The following is an 18,699-nucleotide window of genomic DNA, read 5'->3' on the forward strand; positions in this document are numbered from 1 at the left end:
TATATACATCAAATTTTAATTATAAATTCAAACTGACACCTATGTATGTACACACACACACACACCTATGTATGTACATACACCTATGTATGTACACACACACACACACACACACACACACACACACACACACACAGAATGTCATTTATCTCATCACATGTAAGATCCGTAGCCTTCAGCATGTCGGAGAAACTGTAAAGCTACACAAAAAGATCAACCTTCATAGATCTGATTGGATGACAAAGAAGCTGTACACTTCTCCTCTGGCCACACTTTTATTGATATAACACTTATTGCAATTGCTCACAACCCCATGTGGAGTTTCCAAACCTGGAAAGAAAAGGAATTTTACTGAATACGCCGCCTTAGGACCGTGAAACCAAGCGGTTTAAACCAAGCAGACTAGACAAAGACAACCATGCACAAATACAATTATCTTTTTTTTTTGGAGGGTGCTTTCTCCGGTTGATCTTTACAGATATTTTGCAGCCGACACATTTTCTTTTAAATATTTCTCTAAATTTGCTTAAGAGCCTATGCCTACTTTAACAATGAAATATCCGGGATATAATCTGCGCTTACATAAATTTACATAAAATAACAGCTGTCGTAATGGCTCGTCAATTTCTTGGTCAGGGGGCAGGGTCCAGTTTTTATGTACAAATTTAATGCCGCAATCAGCGACCTAGTATAAAAAATCATAAAAAATCAAATACACAAGTGAGGTCAAAAAGGTCCATATTTTTAGATACCTATATTAAAACAAAGCATAAGAATAGTATTCACTTGACCAGAGAAGTCGATGGCAGTTCACAGCAGAAGAGGATCATGCACCCCAACCCCTATTTTATACCTGCATTTTTCACATCCAAATGCCATTTTTGACAGCATGTAGTGCTCACAGTGCAAACGCAAGCCCTTTCCCTGGATGAAAATTTTGAAAAACATTGTCTACTAAATAGTTTGATGCAATTCAGAATAGTTGTCATCCAAGCCGTTTTTGAGATACTCGGCTTGCCTTGAACCCACGTGTCTACTGCTATGGGAGGCTAGCTCTTCTTCCTAGCCAACTATTGGTATTTCACCATCAACATACTGCAGAGCAACTATGGAAGGTGTACATGCCTGACATCAATTTCAAGAACAACACAAGCCCAAAACACCTAGTTCACAAATATGTCCATATCTATAAATAGTAAACAATAATAGCTGAAAAAGTCACACCATAGCCTGAAGTTAAGAAATTTGCCAGGGGCCAATATACGAAACTGGACCCTGCCACCTCAATACAAATATTTTCCAGTATCAGCAACAAGCTGAAATATACTAGTTGACACATACTAGAGTTAAAAGGTTGAATTCCTGTAGAAACAGCCATGTAAAGTTTCGCAAACATAACCGTTTTATTGTTTTATTTGTTTGTCTTGTCTAAGTTTTGTATTTGCCTTTGTAAAAGACTCATTAAAGAGTCGAAAGCGCTCAGGCTAACTAGAGACTAGCTTATCTGTGTGTGTGTGTGTGTGTGTGTGTGTAAACACGCGTGTTTCTGAACGACGTTAAGTATATGCGTGCTGTAGTTACCATCTGTATCATACGTCATGGAAAGAATTCCTTTAGCAGCTTTTTCGTTTGGAAACAAAATAATCGTCAGTTAATTCTTTATTTCCTAATAACGTTTTAATGCAAATGTGTTTTGTGTCATTAATTACTACGTATTGTCTATTTCAAGAATATTTATGTGGAAACAGTAGGGTCTTATTTTTGTGGAAAGGTAACACATATTTTTACATAAGGATCTATATTTATGTTAGCATAACACAACATAATGACTGACAGCTATCATGAAAAATGACTATATTATGTAGTTCAAGTTAAAGCCCATATTACCACTCTCTGTTGCTTATTTTGTACTATCGGTCTGTCGCCACTACTTTCTGCTGATATAAAACGGAATATTTTCTAAGGATAAATATAGATGCATTTAACTGATTAAATATTTTCTTGATGAGATGAGTCGATAGAAAGACGTGTGGAAAGATGTCAAAGTTCAAATACACTGATAATAAGAGACATAAGTTGTTGAGTGATATGTAAGAGTCCTGTAATAATGTAGGACGAAAAAGCCGTTGATAGGCCGATAGTTGCAAATATATGGATAGAACTATCTCAGTAAATTTATTTTATAATCATGCGGGGACAAGTTTATAGCTACTTTACCTTACTAGATGCTTGTATTTTCAAATTACAGAGTCTTTATAAGAATTACATCAACAATAAATCAACACTAAGAAACAAGTGAAATAATATATATATATATATATATATATATATATATATATATATATATATATATATCCTTTCTTTCTTAATATCAATCAATCAATCAATCAATCAATCTGTCTGTCCGTCCATCAGCCACCTACCTATCCATCCATCCATTCAATGCTCTATCTGTCTTTCTCCAAACGAGGCATATCCAGATGAGAGAGAGAGAGTTTTATATACTGACATATAATGATCATCGAGTTGATACGAGACTTCAGTAAGCTATCACTTAAAAATGTATATGTACTATTTATTACCTTGATGCCAGTAGGTGTAAAGAGGAGTTTTCTTGCAAAACATCTGGGACTGTGGCCTCAGCTTGCATCAGCAGCTTACATAGTAGTAGGTCATGTTTGACTCCAAACCACCTGCAAGGTTTCCTCAACCTCACTTATTTTTATTATTTCAAAGCGCAGCAACGTGTTTGATATATCTGGGAGTATGTGGGGGTATAGGAGGGGATGGCGGCCACAATGTCGCTTGTAAGAGCTGTGTTCATGTGGGGAGGGGGAGGGGCGGTAGAAGCAGTGGTGGTCATAGAGGGATGTGGATAGCTAACTACTACCAAACTAAAGACTCGGTGTGACTATGTGATACCATCAAAGACGTTCGGTACGACCAGCATCAACACGTCAAATTAGAAACGCGGTGTGCACATGGGATACTATATGTAGCCATTGTCCCATGAGGAACAAGCATGTGTTTTTGGATGCCTCGGGGAATGGTGAACGGCCCCAACAGAAACTTCGCCATGGCGCTGACTAACATCTTTGGCCTCCGAAGGCACTTGCGCTAAGTTAACGTTGACGCCAAGTACACCGTGTTTATTGAAATTCATTTTTCAATATATCGGCCATCGTCATCGTCCAATCGCAACTAATTTATTAGACTTTAGGTTTAGTGTCCGACTGCTTATAGAACAGGTCACGTGAGCGATTTAAATAGGACTTATGGGACGTGTCTAGAGATCTCTTTGTGATGTGTCCCGCTTTTCCCTTTGTAACCCACAAAATAGCTCCCGCCTGACAAAGATCGGCGACAATGAAGAATAGCTCTGGACAGAGATTGAACAACGATGCTCAATATTTCTGACCGTATGTCGGCAGCGTCGAGCAATGTTGTCATATGTGTCTGGATCGCAGGTGTGGATGTGCTTGCTGTCTTAGCGGCTGTCCATCTTGCAACGTCTCTGGAAGGCATGTCACTCGTGTGTGGTCTTTTCTCTCTGGCTGGGTAGTGTACCATCAGCCGTCAGCTCGCTAAGGCTTACAAGCTCGATCAGAACTGGGTCCTCGCTGAGGGCCACAGCTAAACTCTATCTCAAACTTAGTCTCTCGTGCCCTCGAGGAGGCTTCCCGCTCTGAGGGACCCTAATGAGCAAAATACTGGTGGCTGCCTCCTGGCCGAAGATTAGTCATATCTATCCAGAACGTTAGGCGAGAGTGCGACCTAAGTTACATCATTTTTTCCTCTAGTCTACCATGTCTTCCGAATTTATTTCCGATTGTTAGTCCAGCCTATTGACCTTACTCGACACCAATGGGATGCGGTACTACCGACATACCGCAGGATATGGGGCCACTTGCATTAGGTGGCCTAAGTGGTTAGAGCGTCCGCCTCGGATGCGGAAGGTCCAGGGTTCGAACCGAGTCATATCAAAGACTTTTAGAAACGGTACTTGCAGCTGCCTCGCTTGGCGCTCAGCATTAAGAGGTTAGTGTTAGGACTGGTCGGCCTGGTGTCAGGATAATGTGACTGGGTGGGACATGATGCTACAGTCCTAGACATCACTATGAACTGCCACACCACAGATATCGTAGCGATATGACTGAAAAATTTGTTAATGCTACCTCAAAAGCCCAAATCACACACACATACACTCTGGCATTAGTACCGGCTGCTCTTAACTGAATTGCTAGAGGAGAGTTAATGTAAGACGACAATAGAAGGTGGGGGGGGGGGGTACATATTTCCGTAGCGTAAGGTGCGTGTACTACTCATACGTGGGCGTCCGCAGGAAGGGTGAAAGTTTTGTTGTAAAAAAAAACACCACCAATATTGCGCAGTACATTAACATATCCCTTTGATTTTAACTTTGCCGCCATCTCAAATTATGGCATGCAGGCGCTCAGTACTGACTTCAGTGGCGATTCGAGGATTCGACATGACTGGAGTCAATGTTCTTCAGTGGAAACCTTACTTTGCCACAGAGAACAGTTTTATGTCAGTTGCCAATCTCCTCCCTCTCAAATGTATGTTTTGTCAATAATTGCCCTCGTTACACTAAGATGAAGTGAAATACTATGAGAAGTTTAACTAAAACTAATCAAAAGCTCCTCCATCCCCCCTCCAAATGCCCCCCCCCCCCACTGCGCCGTCCCTGCCTACATCCATATTCCTTAGAAGGTCATTAAATACACGCCCTGAGAAATGCGATCGGCAAAATCAACATTGAAGTACGTTGACATTTAACGGAAAGGTGTAAGCCTGTACAAATACTGCGAAAGCTTGCCATTAGCTTTCCGAGCGTCGGTTGCTGTTCCTCCAGCAGATATACTCACCACCATGTATAGCATATCATGTGCTGAAAATAGCGTTATGCCTACAACAACAACAACTATAACAATAACACCAACAGTTCGAAGCGAATTGAATGTCGCAAGCTGTGATATAACAATTTAAGCTGGCTGTGTTAAGAAACAAAAAAACTTGCTACCCTGTTATTTTATATTCATTAGACCAGACGTCCTTTTCTTTTACCCCACTTTAGTACCGGGTCACTCATTGTAAAATTCCCTAGCGATCGACAACCTTTTTTTATGACATTTAAGGTGCAAAATAATCAACAATCAGTACTGAATATACTTTTGTTTTACTCTGTAAGTATTAAATTTATCTTCTTTACACCATGGCGCACATTATATTTACTAGTATATTATTTGGTAGCCTGAAATACTAAATAGGGTATATTCTTATTCTTTTTATTATTATTATAAATTTTAGAACAAGATTTAAGGTTTAATTTAAACGGAGTAAAGGCGCCTACATGAACACTGGCATGCATTTTGCTATGGGGAGATCATAGCCAGACCAAGATTCGGAGTCAACACTTGTGGCTCTAGAGTGTAATAACACGAACCTGTAATGTCTATGTAATGTATAACAAGGAACTTGTTTAAGTATTCCACCAAACTGCCTTATTCTGGTCGTAACAGATCACCATTTCAACTGTTAAATGCCAAATATTGATTGGATAAATCTATACCAGGAAGTTATAGTGACTACATCTGTTTACCAGAGTAAAAATAGAACCAGGAAGTCCATAATAGGCAGCGCTTAAACAGCGAGTAATTGACACATTCACATCTGTCATCCACGTGTTAAGACTGTTTATGTTTCTGTGTAACATGAACACGGAAATTTAGACAAGCACATTTTATACTGTTGAAAGGAAAGGATTATGGAATGATCGTTGTCTTCATCGAATAGTTTTCCTTTAGGATTCGCTTTCTCCTTGTGAAGAAAGGCAATACAACATGTAGTTTCATATATTTCAAGTTAGTCTTCCGTTAGTAGTGGATCTCGATGAATTTCTTGCACGTTCTGGACTATCTTAGTCTCTATAAAGAAGAGCGCCAAATTTCGCGTCAAGTATTTATGATGTCTTTTACATCTGATGACATTTTGGTGATATCTTTGACCATCAATTGGTGTACCCTCTGCTTTAATCTGGCTCCAAGGATAATACGGGCTTGCCGAGGAAATAGTTATTGTAAGAGCGTCAGAATATGCTTGAGACTGTGGAATTTATTTGAGGAAAAACCTTGGTTATTCGCAAAAATGTAAGTACGGTAGATACTTTACACCTACCACCTATTCAGCCACCTACCAGTCTATCTACATGACAGTCTCTTATTCCATACGTGTCCATCAGCCCAACTGTAAACTCCCATTTTCAGTCTCTCTTATTCCATTCATTCGCTCCTTCCTTCCAATACATATCCATCTATTTATCTATCCATCCATCCATCCATCCATCCATCCATCTATCTATCTATCTATCTATCTATCTATCTATCTGTGCATTGGAAGGGATACTTCTATATTCACTCTGGAGAAATATTTTAATGTTTTTCTTCATACCCTGCCCTTTTTTGATCGGTTTAATATCTCTCTCTCTCTCTCTCGTTCACTCATAGTATGGACATTTATACAAGCACATACAAGAAAATGCGGCATACTGTTTGCTATTCTCTCTCTCTCTCTCTCTCTCTCTCTCTCTCTGTGCACACGAACATAAGCGTATACAAGAAAGTACAGCGTACTGTGTGTTATTCCATTCTCTCTCTCTCTCTCTCTCTCTCTCACACACACACACACACACACACACACACACACACACACAGTTACTTGGCTACTGTGTAGTCTTTATGACATGTAATAAGTCTAATTTTAACAAATATCTCAAGGGTCTGACTTTTCAACAGAGAACGGATATATTGAGCTATCGTAAGTGAAAAAGTCGATCCCAGAAAAGAGTTTGTAATGTTTTTTATCAAGTGAGAACCTCACGTACGAAAATTGCATACTCGTCATAGAACGTATAAAAGGAGACTGCCATATAAAAGGTTTAGTCCAATAACGACACCCTTGCAATACCCTGAAATACAGCGTGTTAGTGAACGTCTCGAAAGCATACAAAGGGCACCTGCAAGAAATCACGAATTTAAACAACTTTACAGTACTACAAAAATAAAAGCTGCAAACTTATAAAGTTTAGTCAATAATTTACAAGACTCCCTATCCCCCGATTTGTTTTCCTCTTTTGTGTTTTGCTGCTTGAAGCACGGTTCTAAAAGTGTACCAACCTCCCCGAGTCAGTTTCAAGGAAATACATACGTTCAAAAGAATTCGGATTTTCGAGACAAATAAGTTGAAGATTTGCTGAAAGTAGATTTTTTTTATCGGTAAATCTAAGGGATTCTCAGAAAACTGCTCCTGTACCTTCATCAATGTCTAGTAGTATATTATTTGAAGACTTATCTGTCATCATGTATATAGTTATATATAGGTAAGGGAAACTGAGATTGAACTTTTTCTGAAAATGAAATAAGCGTTCGGGGATTGTACAAACATTTAAACGCTTCCTTTGTTACATACAAGACTAATGACCCGCCAATTAACGATAAACGCCAGTCGCTATGAAGGAACAAAGCAGCTAATGTAGTGTATATGCGATAATAATCGGAGCTACTAGGAAGAATAAAACAGCTAATTGATTGATATAATTCGCTACATGGTCGAATTATCTATTCAAGTAGTTCAAGTTTTAACATAAATTTGTATTATGTTGAACTACTTAGGATTGTCAAGAGAAGATCTTGAACAAATCAGTTCATGGGACAAAATGGCCGATTTAACTTGCCAATGATATCTTTATTACCGGCTACAGACCACTGACGGTGTGAATTCATTCAGATGTTAAAGATCCGCGGTGACTAGGTGGTTAGACAGCTGGATTCGCGATCGAAAGGGTAAAGGTTTGAATCCTAGCAATCAAATCAGCTCTGATCGACTATCGTGGTGTTCCCTTGGGCATGATACTTTAATCCAGTTGCCACAGAGCCCAAGGTCAAGAAAAAACCTCATCACTTATTGTATGAACTGTACCAGAATACGGACAACGGGTTGCAATCCTCTCGGAGTTTAGGCTTGACATTAAATACCAACATCACCAGGGAATATACAGTTATATACATTCTTGTATCTTCTGAAGAAAAAGAATAAATCGTTTCATATCAAGCATACTCCAAAGAACAAGCACAAACAGTATTATGTCATAGATTTCTTAGGTTGAATTTTTTCTTGGACATTAATGCTTCTCAGCTTCAAGGAAATGGAAGTAGAAAATAATCCAAAAATGTGTTTCTGTCGGTCAGTTTTTCTTGTTGGGATAAAAATTGTTTCATTTAGAAAATAAATTAATAGAATAACGCAGTTGTGTCGAAATCATAATTCCAGAAACGTTTTGAAATTAAATATAGGAAAAAGTCATATTATTAACACTCTATCCAGCAAACAAATGTCGTAATGACATTGAACACAGATCTTTGCAAGCGCTACATCAAGAATAGAATCCACACGTTTGTCGTGTATTTAAGTGTTAAGTACTCATTCAGTAAGACTGTACGTAGTGTCTAAATCACAGTTACGGTACACCAAATTTGCATTTTTTAAATTTTTAATCGATTAGTTATACTTCTAATCTATGTTTCACGTCAGTCGTATATATCTGCATGTATTACCTTTTCGTAGGACCAAAATATATGTAGCATATTGATAGGAAGCGCCTGAAGTCAACAAAATCTGATCACGAACTGTACCCGATTACGGACAAGGGGTTACACTTCAAGTATTTAGGCTTGGTTGTTGAGACACATGATAATCCACTCCTGTATTTGTTCCGGGATGAAAATCATCGGTATTGGTTACCAGCCTATCACTGATCGCCTTAAACATGGTCTCTCTCATTACTTCTATAATATATTTGAACAGCATTACAGTGTCCATTGTCTGGATATTACAAGAACATTTAGATTCTGAAAATGTGTATGTATGTATGTATGTATGTGTGTGTGTGTGTGTGTGTGTGTGTGTGTGTGTGTGTGTGTAGTGGAGCTTGAAGCCATTTTCAGCACAATATAGGCTATACATGGCGGCCAGTATAAATGGTGGAGGATAACCACCGACCCACGAAAAGCTACTGGCAAACTTTCTCACGTACCCACATTAACCTAACCTGAGACTCCAACTCACGCAGACAGAGTTGAGATGGCAGTGACCTGTCTTTAGACCATTTGGTCAATCCGGGCCTATATGTATGCACGTGTCTACCAGTTGTAAGTCATTTTGTCTCTCCTGCAATCCGTCTTGAAAACGAACTATGTGGCGCGTACTTATACGTACAAAGACCATTAGCAGCTATTCCCATGAGTGATCGTTATCTGCCTGTGTGTAGTTAAATGTAAAGCATCACAGGAGGCCAAGATTGTTAACAGCTGATGAACGGGATACCTGGAAATGTTATTATTACAGTTATGATGTAAGTGAAAATAAGTTAATGCAGAATAAACGTTACATCAGCCTTACAATTACAATCAAAATATACTAATATTAGTAATAACTAGAGCTGGATCAGGGGTGGTTTTAAAAATTTCAAAAGGGCACTGACTTTCCTCGAAAGGGCACCCAAGCAAATGTCTATGTGTCCATTTACTCAAAATGCATACTGTCCAGTAAATGTGCGCAAGAATAAAACGATGGTCAAACTTCAAGTGACAAGTAAGTATACGTGTGTCTGTGTGAGTGCGTGTGTTTAGCCTGGGGAGGTTCCGGACTCCCCGGACACCACCCCAATCCGGCCCTGTGGGTGATTAGGACAATGTTGAACAAAAATAATCCTCTCACATTTTATTTGTTGCTTTACTGTGTGTGATGCTGTTGAGTTATAGCAATACACACATATGAATACACATTAGCAATGCACGGTTATAGGAAACACATATGAATACACAATAGCAATACACAGTTATAGCAATACACACATATGAATACAACATAGCAATAATCAGTTATAGTAATACACACATATGCATACATACGCAAATGACTTGGTAGGTTTTTACATAGTGCGATAGATATCAAGAGGGAAAAGTCTGAAAACAATTAGTCGATGTTTCATTTTCTTCCCCTTTATGTAAACTGAAGGCGTTAGATATCTGCACGTATATTTTCTTTTAAAGCTGAAACATTCCAGAAATCTAGCTTGAAATCCAACTGTACTTTCGTTGTTAACTTGTTCAGGTGATGCGATCTTATATGAGTACAACAAATAATAACAGCAGAAAGAACTACTGCACTAATATTGCCTCCATCGCTAAAAATTATCAATGTCATCGTCGTCATCATCATCGTTGTCGTAGTGGTCATTGTGGTGGAATGCTGATATATGTAGTTCGTAAGGATTCAAATACATTCGTAGAAAACTTATGTCAATGTGGCGCTGAAGGAAGCACTTGTGTATTTGTTTCCAGTTTATGTATTGGGACACAGTTCAAAAAAGTGAATTTATATGAACCGGGAAGTGACAATGAAATTGTTTTGAGGCACGAAGAATCCTTTTTTTTCCGTAGACTCCTGAAGCACCATGTATTTATTCTGTTTACCTTCAGTTAATACTCGATAACGCCAGACCGTTCAAAACGGACCTTTACATTTAGTTGTTGTATTTGAGATTTACAACGACAAAATACGGACCTATATACCCGCTTAAGGTACGCGCAACACCTGTGCGACGGGTTCAGGTTCAAGAAGACGATTAAATGAGTAATAAGTATGACCCATGTTTTTTCTGTTTTTCTTATGCGTAAAATTAGTTTTAAATAAATAGACATACGTACATGCAACTATGTATACGTACATACATATTTCGTTATTCGACTAGGAGGCTCAAAGCCTATTAGTTAATACTCTTTTCCTTTCGTATATGCCATTCTTTACATTTTTTTATCTTTACTTTCAACTGACACCATAAAGCCATTATTGTGCTGACGGTGATCGATGACTAAATTGCAGTCCAACCCTATTACATATATAATATCTCTGCGATCACCTCACAACATTTCTGTGGAAACCTTTTAAATTTATCATGATATTCAATTTCCACTAAATTACTCACACCTGTTTCTTGTAACAAATGTCAGCGTAATTGATTCAAGTAGGAATATATACGTGAAATGAGCGAATTGATGAATTAATGAATGTTCCATGTGTAATTTATTGACAGATAGTTATGTTTGACGTCTGCTGATTATTGTTTCAATTCTAACGTCGAATTATGTGTTTGTAAAACAAATTTTGGCCTCCATACCGAAGCTTGAGCTTATTGGGCAGGTCATTGATCATAAAATCTGACCTAGGGGCAAATTTTTTTTGGGTATGTGTCTTTCCATGCCAGTTATATTTGAAAATGCTTTATGTTATGACCCAGGGGCTAAGTTAAATCTTTTCTTGGGTTGGAAGGGGTAGAAAAGACAGACAGGGTAGGACAAAGTATTCCCAGTCTGACATGTGCTCGGAATTTAGTCATCGATCACGCATACAAATTCTCAGAAATGCATAACTGACATATCAGGAGTTAGATATGTACAGGCTGTGTCACAATACAGGAGTTACATAATTATATACTGTACCATAATACACGAATTACATATTACTTACTGTTCCACAAAACAGGAGTGTGTGTATATATACGTGTTTATGCTCTAATAAACAGTAACTAAAGAACGAATGAAAACAACAAGGTTTGAAATATTTAACAAATAATGTATTTCCCTGGAGAAACACTGTAAAATGTAAAAAATAAAATAAAAGAACATACGGTTTAAAGAATGAAATCCAAAAATAATCTAAGAATAATCCACGAATCAAATTTTAGAAGTCCTAGTAATGAAATGTTCTAACGAATTCAAGTTCGAGTCCCGACGAAAATTCCAAAATGGAACGTGATGACGTATACTGTAATACTGTATCTAGTATTGTGCTGTTATGTGTACAGTTCTTTGTTGATTCACAAACAATATTCCAGTGTTTGAATTTCTGAATAAAATTTAAATAAATGTCTTTGTCCAAGAATTCTGTTTGAACACTCAAATATTTCCAGGAAAAAGAATTAATCTTGAGAATCCAAATAAATTGAATAAAAATTAAAATATAACTCCAAACTGGTAACAAACAAGCACTTTCCAGTGTAAAGGTAAAAGCCGAAACTGAGAAATATCTCTCTAAACATTAGTAATAAATCTAACTACTGCGCAATTTAGGAAAACACAGAATTGCGAAATAGGACTGTTTACAATTTAAAATCACGTGCTCCCAGTATGACCATAATAAAAGCCAATCATTTTACTTAGAAAACAAAATAAAAATAAAAATTTTTTTTTTCTTGTCTCAGTGATTTCTGAATGAAGGTCGAAAACTATATTAAAAATAGAAACAGTGTTTCTATTATTAGGTATTTGTGAAAAGCCGCAGGCCACACTGACTTCTCTGGAAAATAACGCCAAATCAAATAAACAAGATTACATTACTTTGACAGGTAATGACATTAAAAATAACAAGATTTTAAAACTTACAGACAATTAAATTAAATCAAATAATATATATGGACTGTACCAAAATATTTCCCTCTTCTTTGAGAGGCGAGGGGATAGATAGATGTTTTGCTTATATCGTAGAGAAATTTCACACTATGATGTTTTGTTTCACTGAATGGTCTTTTCCGATCTTTAAAAGGTTCTATATGCACGGTACCTCTGAGGCGATTTGTCTCTGTGTGTGTTCTCTATATTGAACGATGTAGGTTAATTTTTAAAGGCTGGTTTTTACGTTTTGTTTATTCCGAAGCAGCATTTAAAGGTTTAACTGTGCTTAGTTTTGAATCAATGAATAAATAAATAATTTAAATAAATAAATAAATGCCTCATTCAGTATTTTCTTTAAAATATGAATGTATTTCAAAACTAAGATCACAACAAATTTTGATACAAGTTGGAGAAAAGACGTTCACGGACTTGGAATATACTTTGATAGTAACAAAATATTTAGACTCATTACCAACCATAGACGGAGGAGTAAGAAACGCGAGCGGAGGAGTTCTATTCCGTCCTTGCACCAGAATATTAACTGAGTACCCCGTTCCTGCGTGAAATATGTAGATTTCTCACTCACCTAACGTCTCTACTGCAGCTGATGTGTGTTTACCCTGCAATCTAAAAGTGAAGAGTTTTCTTCCGTGAATTTGCAACTGCAAGCCCCACAGATTGGCTATAGATCTATCGGGAAAGAGATCGAGATCTTTTATTTTAATGAGCAAACAAACTGAAATGTTACCATATAACTAGGTTTACACTAAGTAAAATATTTCATCCTTCTTTTTCAGACTGACAGAGCAATTCGTAGCCTGGTTGTTAATCATATGCAGTATTGTTGCTATTTGTTCCATGGACGTCGTTCAAGATCCTTTCCAAAATGTCTATGACGTCCAGGGTTTTCGAAGTAGATTTATTGGATCCATATTTGGAGTAAATATAGGTCGGTATTTATATATGATCATTCAGAACCTGTTTCTTCTTCAACATTTAGAAAGACTGAAGTTTCGTGCGGATACAGTGCATCATGTGGTCACTGTTGTCTGCTACACGCTCTTTCTAGCTTACAGACAAAATGTTCTTCTGGGATTTATAGGTATTGTGATGGAACTGAACAACATATTTGATGAAATGGGAAAATTAATGAAGGGAATTAAACGAACCAACAATATTCATTATAAGCGATTAACACTGTCGAACTGTGCTGTTACGATAGTCTTCCGAGGAATTCTGCCAGTAATATTTCTTGTGATAGCCATGTTCCACCAATCGCCTTTCAAAATGGACTACGCTCCTTTAACGGTATTCTTTTTAAGTATTATTTTCTTCTCAGTTATCAATGTATGGCTAATTTTGACAACCATTCAAAGGTTTCTAAAAGTATTTTTCAAACAGAAAGCGGGACAAGACTGTGATATAGAATTACGTCAGGATACACGTGCATGCTCAACGATATCTCCCCGAAGAACCTTTGACAGATTTGATTTGCCAATGGCCAGGAACAATCTAGGTTATCTGAGAGCATTTGAAAACAGAAATATTTTCAACAACTTTTCAGACGAAGAAAAACATAATCTTAATAATAGAAAGGAATTTCCGAAGGAAAATCTACAACTTTTGGCTGAAAGTGCTTTGAGCGACACAAAATTTGTAGATGCAGATTCATCTTCTAACGGAAGTGACGTACAGGAAGGAACACTCCAAGTGTCGGGGGATGTACATCATTCATTCGGATATCAGCCTTATTCTGAAACAGTGTCTTGTTCTCATTTACCTCTTCGAGTCAGTGATAGTTCAGGTTCATCTTCCTCAACGACAGTTTTTATTAGGTCCAATGAAGATTCTGGTATAGGGTCATAGCACATATATTAGTGCTGTTGTTCTTGTAGCAACAACAAAACATACGGCAGTGACATTAGAATGTGATAAACATATGTGATACTGCAAACTTCTGAGGTATAACTAAACATTCCTTATATTACAGCATTATATGAAAAGTGAGAAAACTGTTCCCTTTTAATTTATTTGATCGAGATACAAATTATACTAGAATTTGTTCCAAGGACTACCGTCCATAGCTTTTTTATACTAGATTATTGTGACTTTCAAGAACAAGGTGAGACCACAGAGATTCACTGCCTACATGAATGGTCGAAAATGTGACCTTAATGTCTTTCAAACGATTTCTTTTTGATGGCGAATATAATAAATTGAAATTTAAAACTGTTTAATTATTTTCATTTATTATTCATTTTATTTCAATCTGTCTAGTTTTACCTCTAATGGCATCAAGATAATGACGCAAGTTCATTTTTGCTATTTTACCTCGCAGTAATAAATTAACCTCCACAAAAATGAAAAGCTCTCTGGTACAATACACTCGAGTGTTTTGTGTACAAGAATCCAATAGTTAAGGTTAAAAGAAAAGCAGTTGCTGGAATGGTATTCGCTCTCTTTGAAACTACTTTAGTTTTCGCTTTTAAATGAGTTTTGTCAGCTTTCAAATGAGATATTTTAATTAATTGAACAGAGTTCAAAACATTTCCAAATCAACTGCTTAATTCGTGTAAATGAGTTTATTACTCTAGCTAACGACAACCATCAACAACAACAACCTCGTTTAAACGAGTTATAAACTTGTACGAGATGAGCAGCACGACGGAGATTTTAATAGCCAACGATTAAAGTTAATATCCAGCAGTCCTCAGGTTAATCTATTTAACACAAATTTACCGATCTATCAAATTCAGTTTAAATTTTCTTAATGGTCTGCAGGTTTAACGAACTATCCATGAAACAATGATTGTCAACATAAACTGTATTTTTTCGGCACGTTTATGTGCTAACTTGGCTTGTTCAACGTCATCCGAAATATTGATGCCTATCAACGTGCAATATTCAATATTCAATCTTGTCAGCATACATTATGCATTTTCTGTTTCTTCCTGCCAAAATTTGGCACGTAAATTGTCAAATAAATGTTCATTGACGTCGTTCGTTTAACCTTTAATCCGTATGTCAATAGCTCTGATTCTGTAATAAAAGTGTGTATACTCAACTTGTTCACCTTCCTTGAAAGGCTAAATGGTAAGGTATAATTGTACTTTTACTGAAACATATTGCCAATTTTTTCGTATAATTATCATCTTCAGCAATGGCTCAATGCCATACAACTCTTTATTGTTTCCGCATTAAAATCTATATTAAAATTAAACTTCTTTAAAATCGCTATTTAAGTCATTTCATTACGATTCTGTAAAAACTCTATCTTTACACGTTATAGTTCTTTTGGAGTTTATGCCCATCTTAAAGGGGATTGTAACTCGTGTCAAACTTGTTTTGGTACAACAAGCACCTAAGCCTTTATTTTGATTTTGTAAACAAAAACTATTTCAATATATTCAACCATTCTGTATCGTATCTGTCTCATTATTTTATCTGAACAACCATTTTACTATTTTAGGAGCATGTTCTCGCGTCACTGTTCTGTGTGTTTAACATATAAAGAAAATTGAAATCAATAATTTTAACTTGTATTACACCATCACTATGCTTCTGGTTCTGTTGTGATGTGGACTACGCTATTAAAAGGAACTCTTTTACATGTGCATAGATTTGCACCAATGATCTTTTATATATGGAAATCCTGCGCTTTATGTTTCAGGCACGCAGACTTGCGTTCTTACCTATGTAGGTATGTCAAAAGTATCAACCTGTAAAATCTTAGCAGATGACATTTTATCATCTCCGTTTCTAGGACCAGCACGATTTTAAACTGCGTGATAGTTGGCGCTGCACTAAAACAATGAATATATTTGCTGAACTGGAATGTGCATTTCTCGAAATTTCTCATCAAAGACATTGTTTTATATTATTTTCAGCCTGGCCCACTTCTTCCAACATATTCGTAACTCTAGGCTGCCTCCGGTCACACTTGTTCAAAATGTGCCTTTTGCTCGTCTATAACCCACATCCATAATGGGGTCCAAGGTGGCTGGGTGGTCTATGTGGCCTTTAAAGATTACTGACATCTCATCTTTGTCTACTTGAGTGTCGGCTCGGCCAAGTGGGTAGGTGAGAAAAATTACTAGTATCTTTTCTTAGGTAGGTGGTTCTTCTCAGGATTTTCCCGGGTACATCCTCCACCCAATATACTGGCCGCCATAACGAAGTTATCTTTATAAGGCGCCGTTGTGAGAAGTAAAGTTAAAACAGGGCATTAAGACCAATCACAAGCTCCCTTTTTGTCTAGATCAGACTTGTGGAACCAGCAAAGCCTGTCGTCTGTCTGAGGACAAGGAAGCTCGAGTTAATTAAACTCTCTCATGACAAATCTCCAGACCAGGAAGTAATCATGAAAATACAGAGCAAGTGTTATTTTATCTAACACGTCAAACATACGATCGATAAAAACAAGGAAGCTTCATTTATGATTTAAACAGAAATAAATGTTTCTTGCTTTGAATAGGAATTTCTTGCAGTAAAGTTCTTGTTCAAACTATTCGAATGCGGTCTATGAAAGCTGTGGTGAAGGAAGTGTTAAACAACACCACATCTGACATAAATTGTTTAACTCTGAGTCAGCCTGTTTTAGGTTTGTTATTAGTGCAGTATTTATATTCAAATTTTGCTTGAGTAAAACGTAATGAGTTAAATTAACAATTCCATAGTTAGATTAGTGGAATCAAACGTTGAAATTAAAAAGAAATCAAGGGTACTCCATGTAACTGTGCGGAAAACAAAAACGCGTAAGATCGAGGATCCTTAATAAGTTGTGATAACTTGTAGTCCTAGCCCATATCTTTTAAATATGTAACTTCAATGAAATTGCTGAAACGAAGTGAGTATATATATATATATATATATATATATATATATATATATATATATATATATATATATATATATATATATATATATATATATATATATATGTGTGTGTGTGTGTGTGTGTGTGTGTGTGTGCGTGCCTGCCTGCGTGCATGTATGTATGTATGCTTTTATGTATGTATGTGTGTATGTATGTATGTATGTTCTTGTTGTTGTTGGGTTTAACGCCATTTTTCAGCACATGATAGGCTATGTATGGCGGCCATTATTAATGGTGGAGGAAGAACCCGGGAAAACACCGGAAAGAACCACCGTCCCACGAGAAGCTACTGGCAAGCTTTCTCACATACCCACATTGGCCGAATCTTAGGCTCGAACCCACGCAGACAGAGGTGAGATGGCAGTGATCCGTAACGGAGAGCGCTTTAGACCACTCGGCCACCGGCCACTCGGGACTCCTATGTATGTATGTATGTATGTGTGCGTGTATGTGCGTGCGTGCGTGCATGCATTCATGTATGTATGTATGTATGTATATGTATGTATGTATGTATGCATGTGTGTATGTGTGCATGTGTGTGTATGTGTGTGCATGTATGTATGTATGTATGTATGTATGTATGTATGTATGTATATATATATTTATATATATGTGTGTGTGTGTGTAAGCGTACGTGCGTGCGTGCGTTTGTGTATGCATGCCTATATGTACGTATGTATTTATGTGTGTGTATGTGTGTGTATGTATGTATATATGTATGTATGTATGTATGTATGCATGTATGTATGTGTGTGTGCGTTTATGTGCTTGCGTGCGTGCGTGCATGCATGCATGCATGCATGTATGTATGTATGTATGTATGTATGTGTGCATGTGTGCATGTATGTATGTAAGTATGTAAGTATGTATGTATGTATGTATGTACCAATTCCAAGAAAAAAACATTTTGCCTTTCAAGGTATTTTCTCATTAGTCCGAGCAAACAAACCCCAAATCTGTGTTGATACTGTTGGACGATTCAGCCAGCTTCATTACAGGCGTAGAAATGATTTATCAGCTTAGTTTCATATTTATTCATTCAAGACAACTAATAATAATAATTTCAAGATTGGACTTGCTAATAATAATAATAATAATAATAATAATAATAATAAATAATAATAATAATAACAATATCAGGAGGAAGAAAAAAAGAACAAAATATTGTTAATGATATGTTGTAATTAAAGAAGCATGCGTGCTACTTGTGTTTACGTCTCTATATATAGATTTGTTAGTGATTATTTTTTGGCTATGTGGAATCGGTGTTGGGTAGATATTTCTCGAACCGAGTAA

General features: G+C 36.8%; 1 protein-coding gene across 1 annotated transcript; it reads left to right on the forward strand.

Moving 5' to 3' along the window:
• The first annotated feature begins 5,660 nt into the window (after positions 1 to 5,660).
• On the forward strand, positions 5,661 to 14,759 carry LOC149780936 (uncharacterized). Its single transcript, XM_089938037.1, has 2 exons — positions 5,661 to 6,167; positions 13,325 to 14,759. The coding sequence occupies exons 1-2, from the start codon at positions 5,911 to 5,913 to the stop codon at positions 14,391 to 14,393; spliced, it is 1,326 nt and encodes a 441-aa protein (XP_089794163.1). The 5' UTR covers positions 5,661 to 5,910; the 3' UTR covers positions 14,394 to 14,759.
• The last annotated feature ends 3,940 nt before the right edge of the window (positions 14,760 to 18,699 follow it).

This window comes from Sinohyriopsis cumingii, chromosome 16 (assembly GCF_028554795.1).
Source record: "Sinohyriopsis cumingii isolate HCF-2022 chromosome 16, ASM2855479v2, whole genome shotgun sequence".
NCBI lineage: Eukaryota > Metazoa > Mollusca > Bivalvia > Unionida > Unionidae > Sinohyriopsis > Sinohyriopsis cumingii.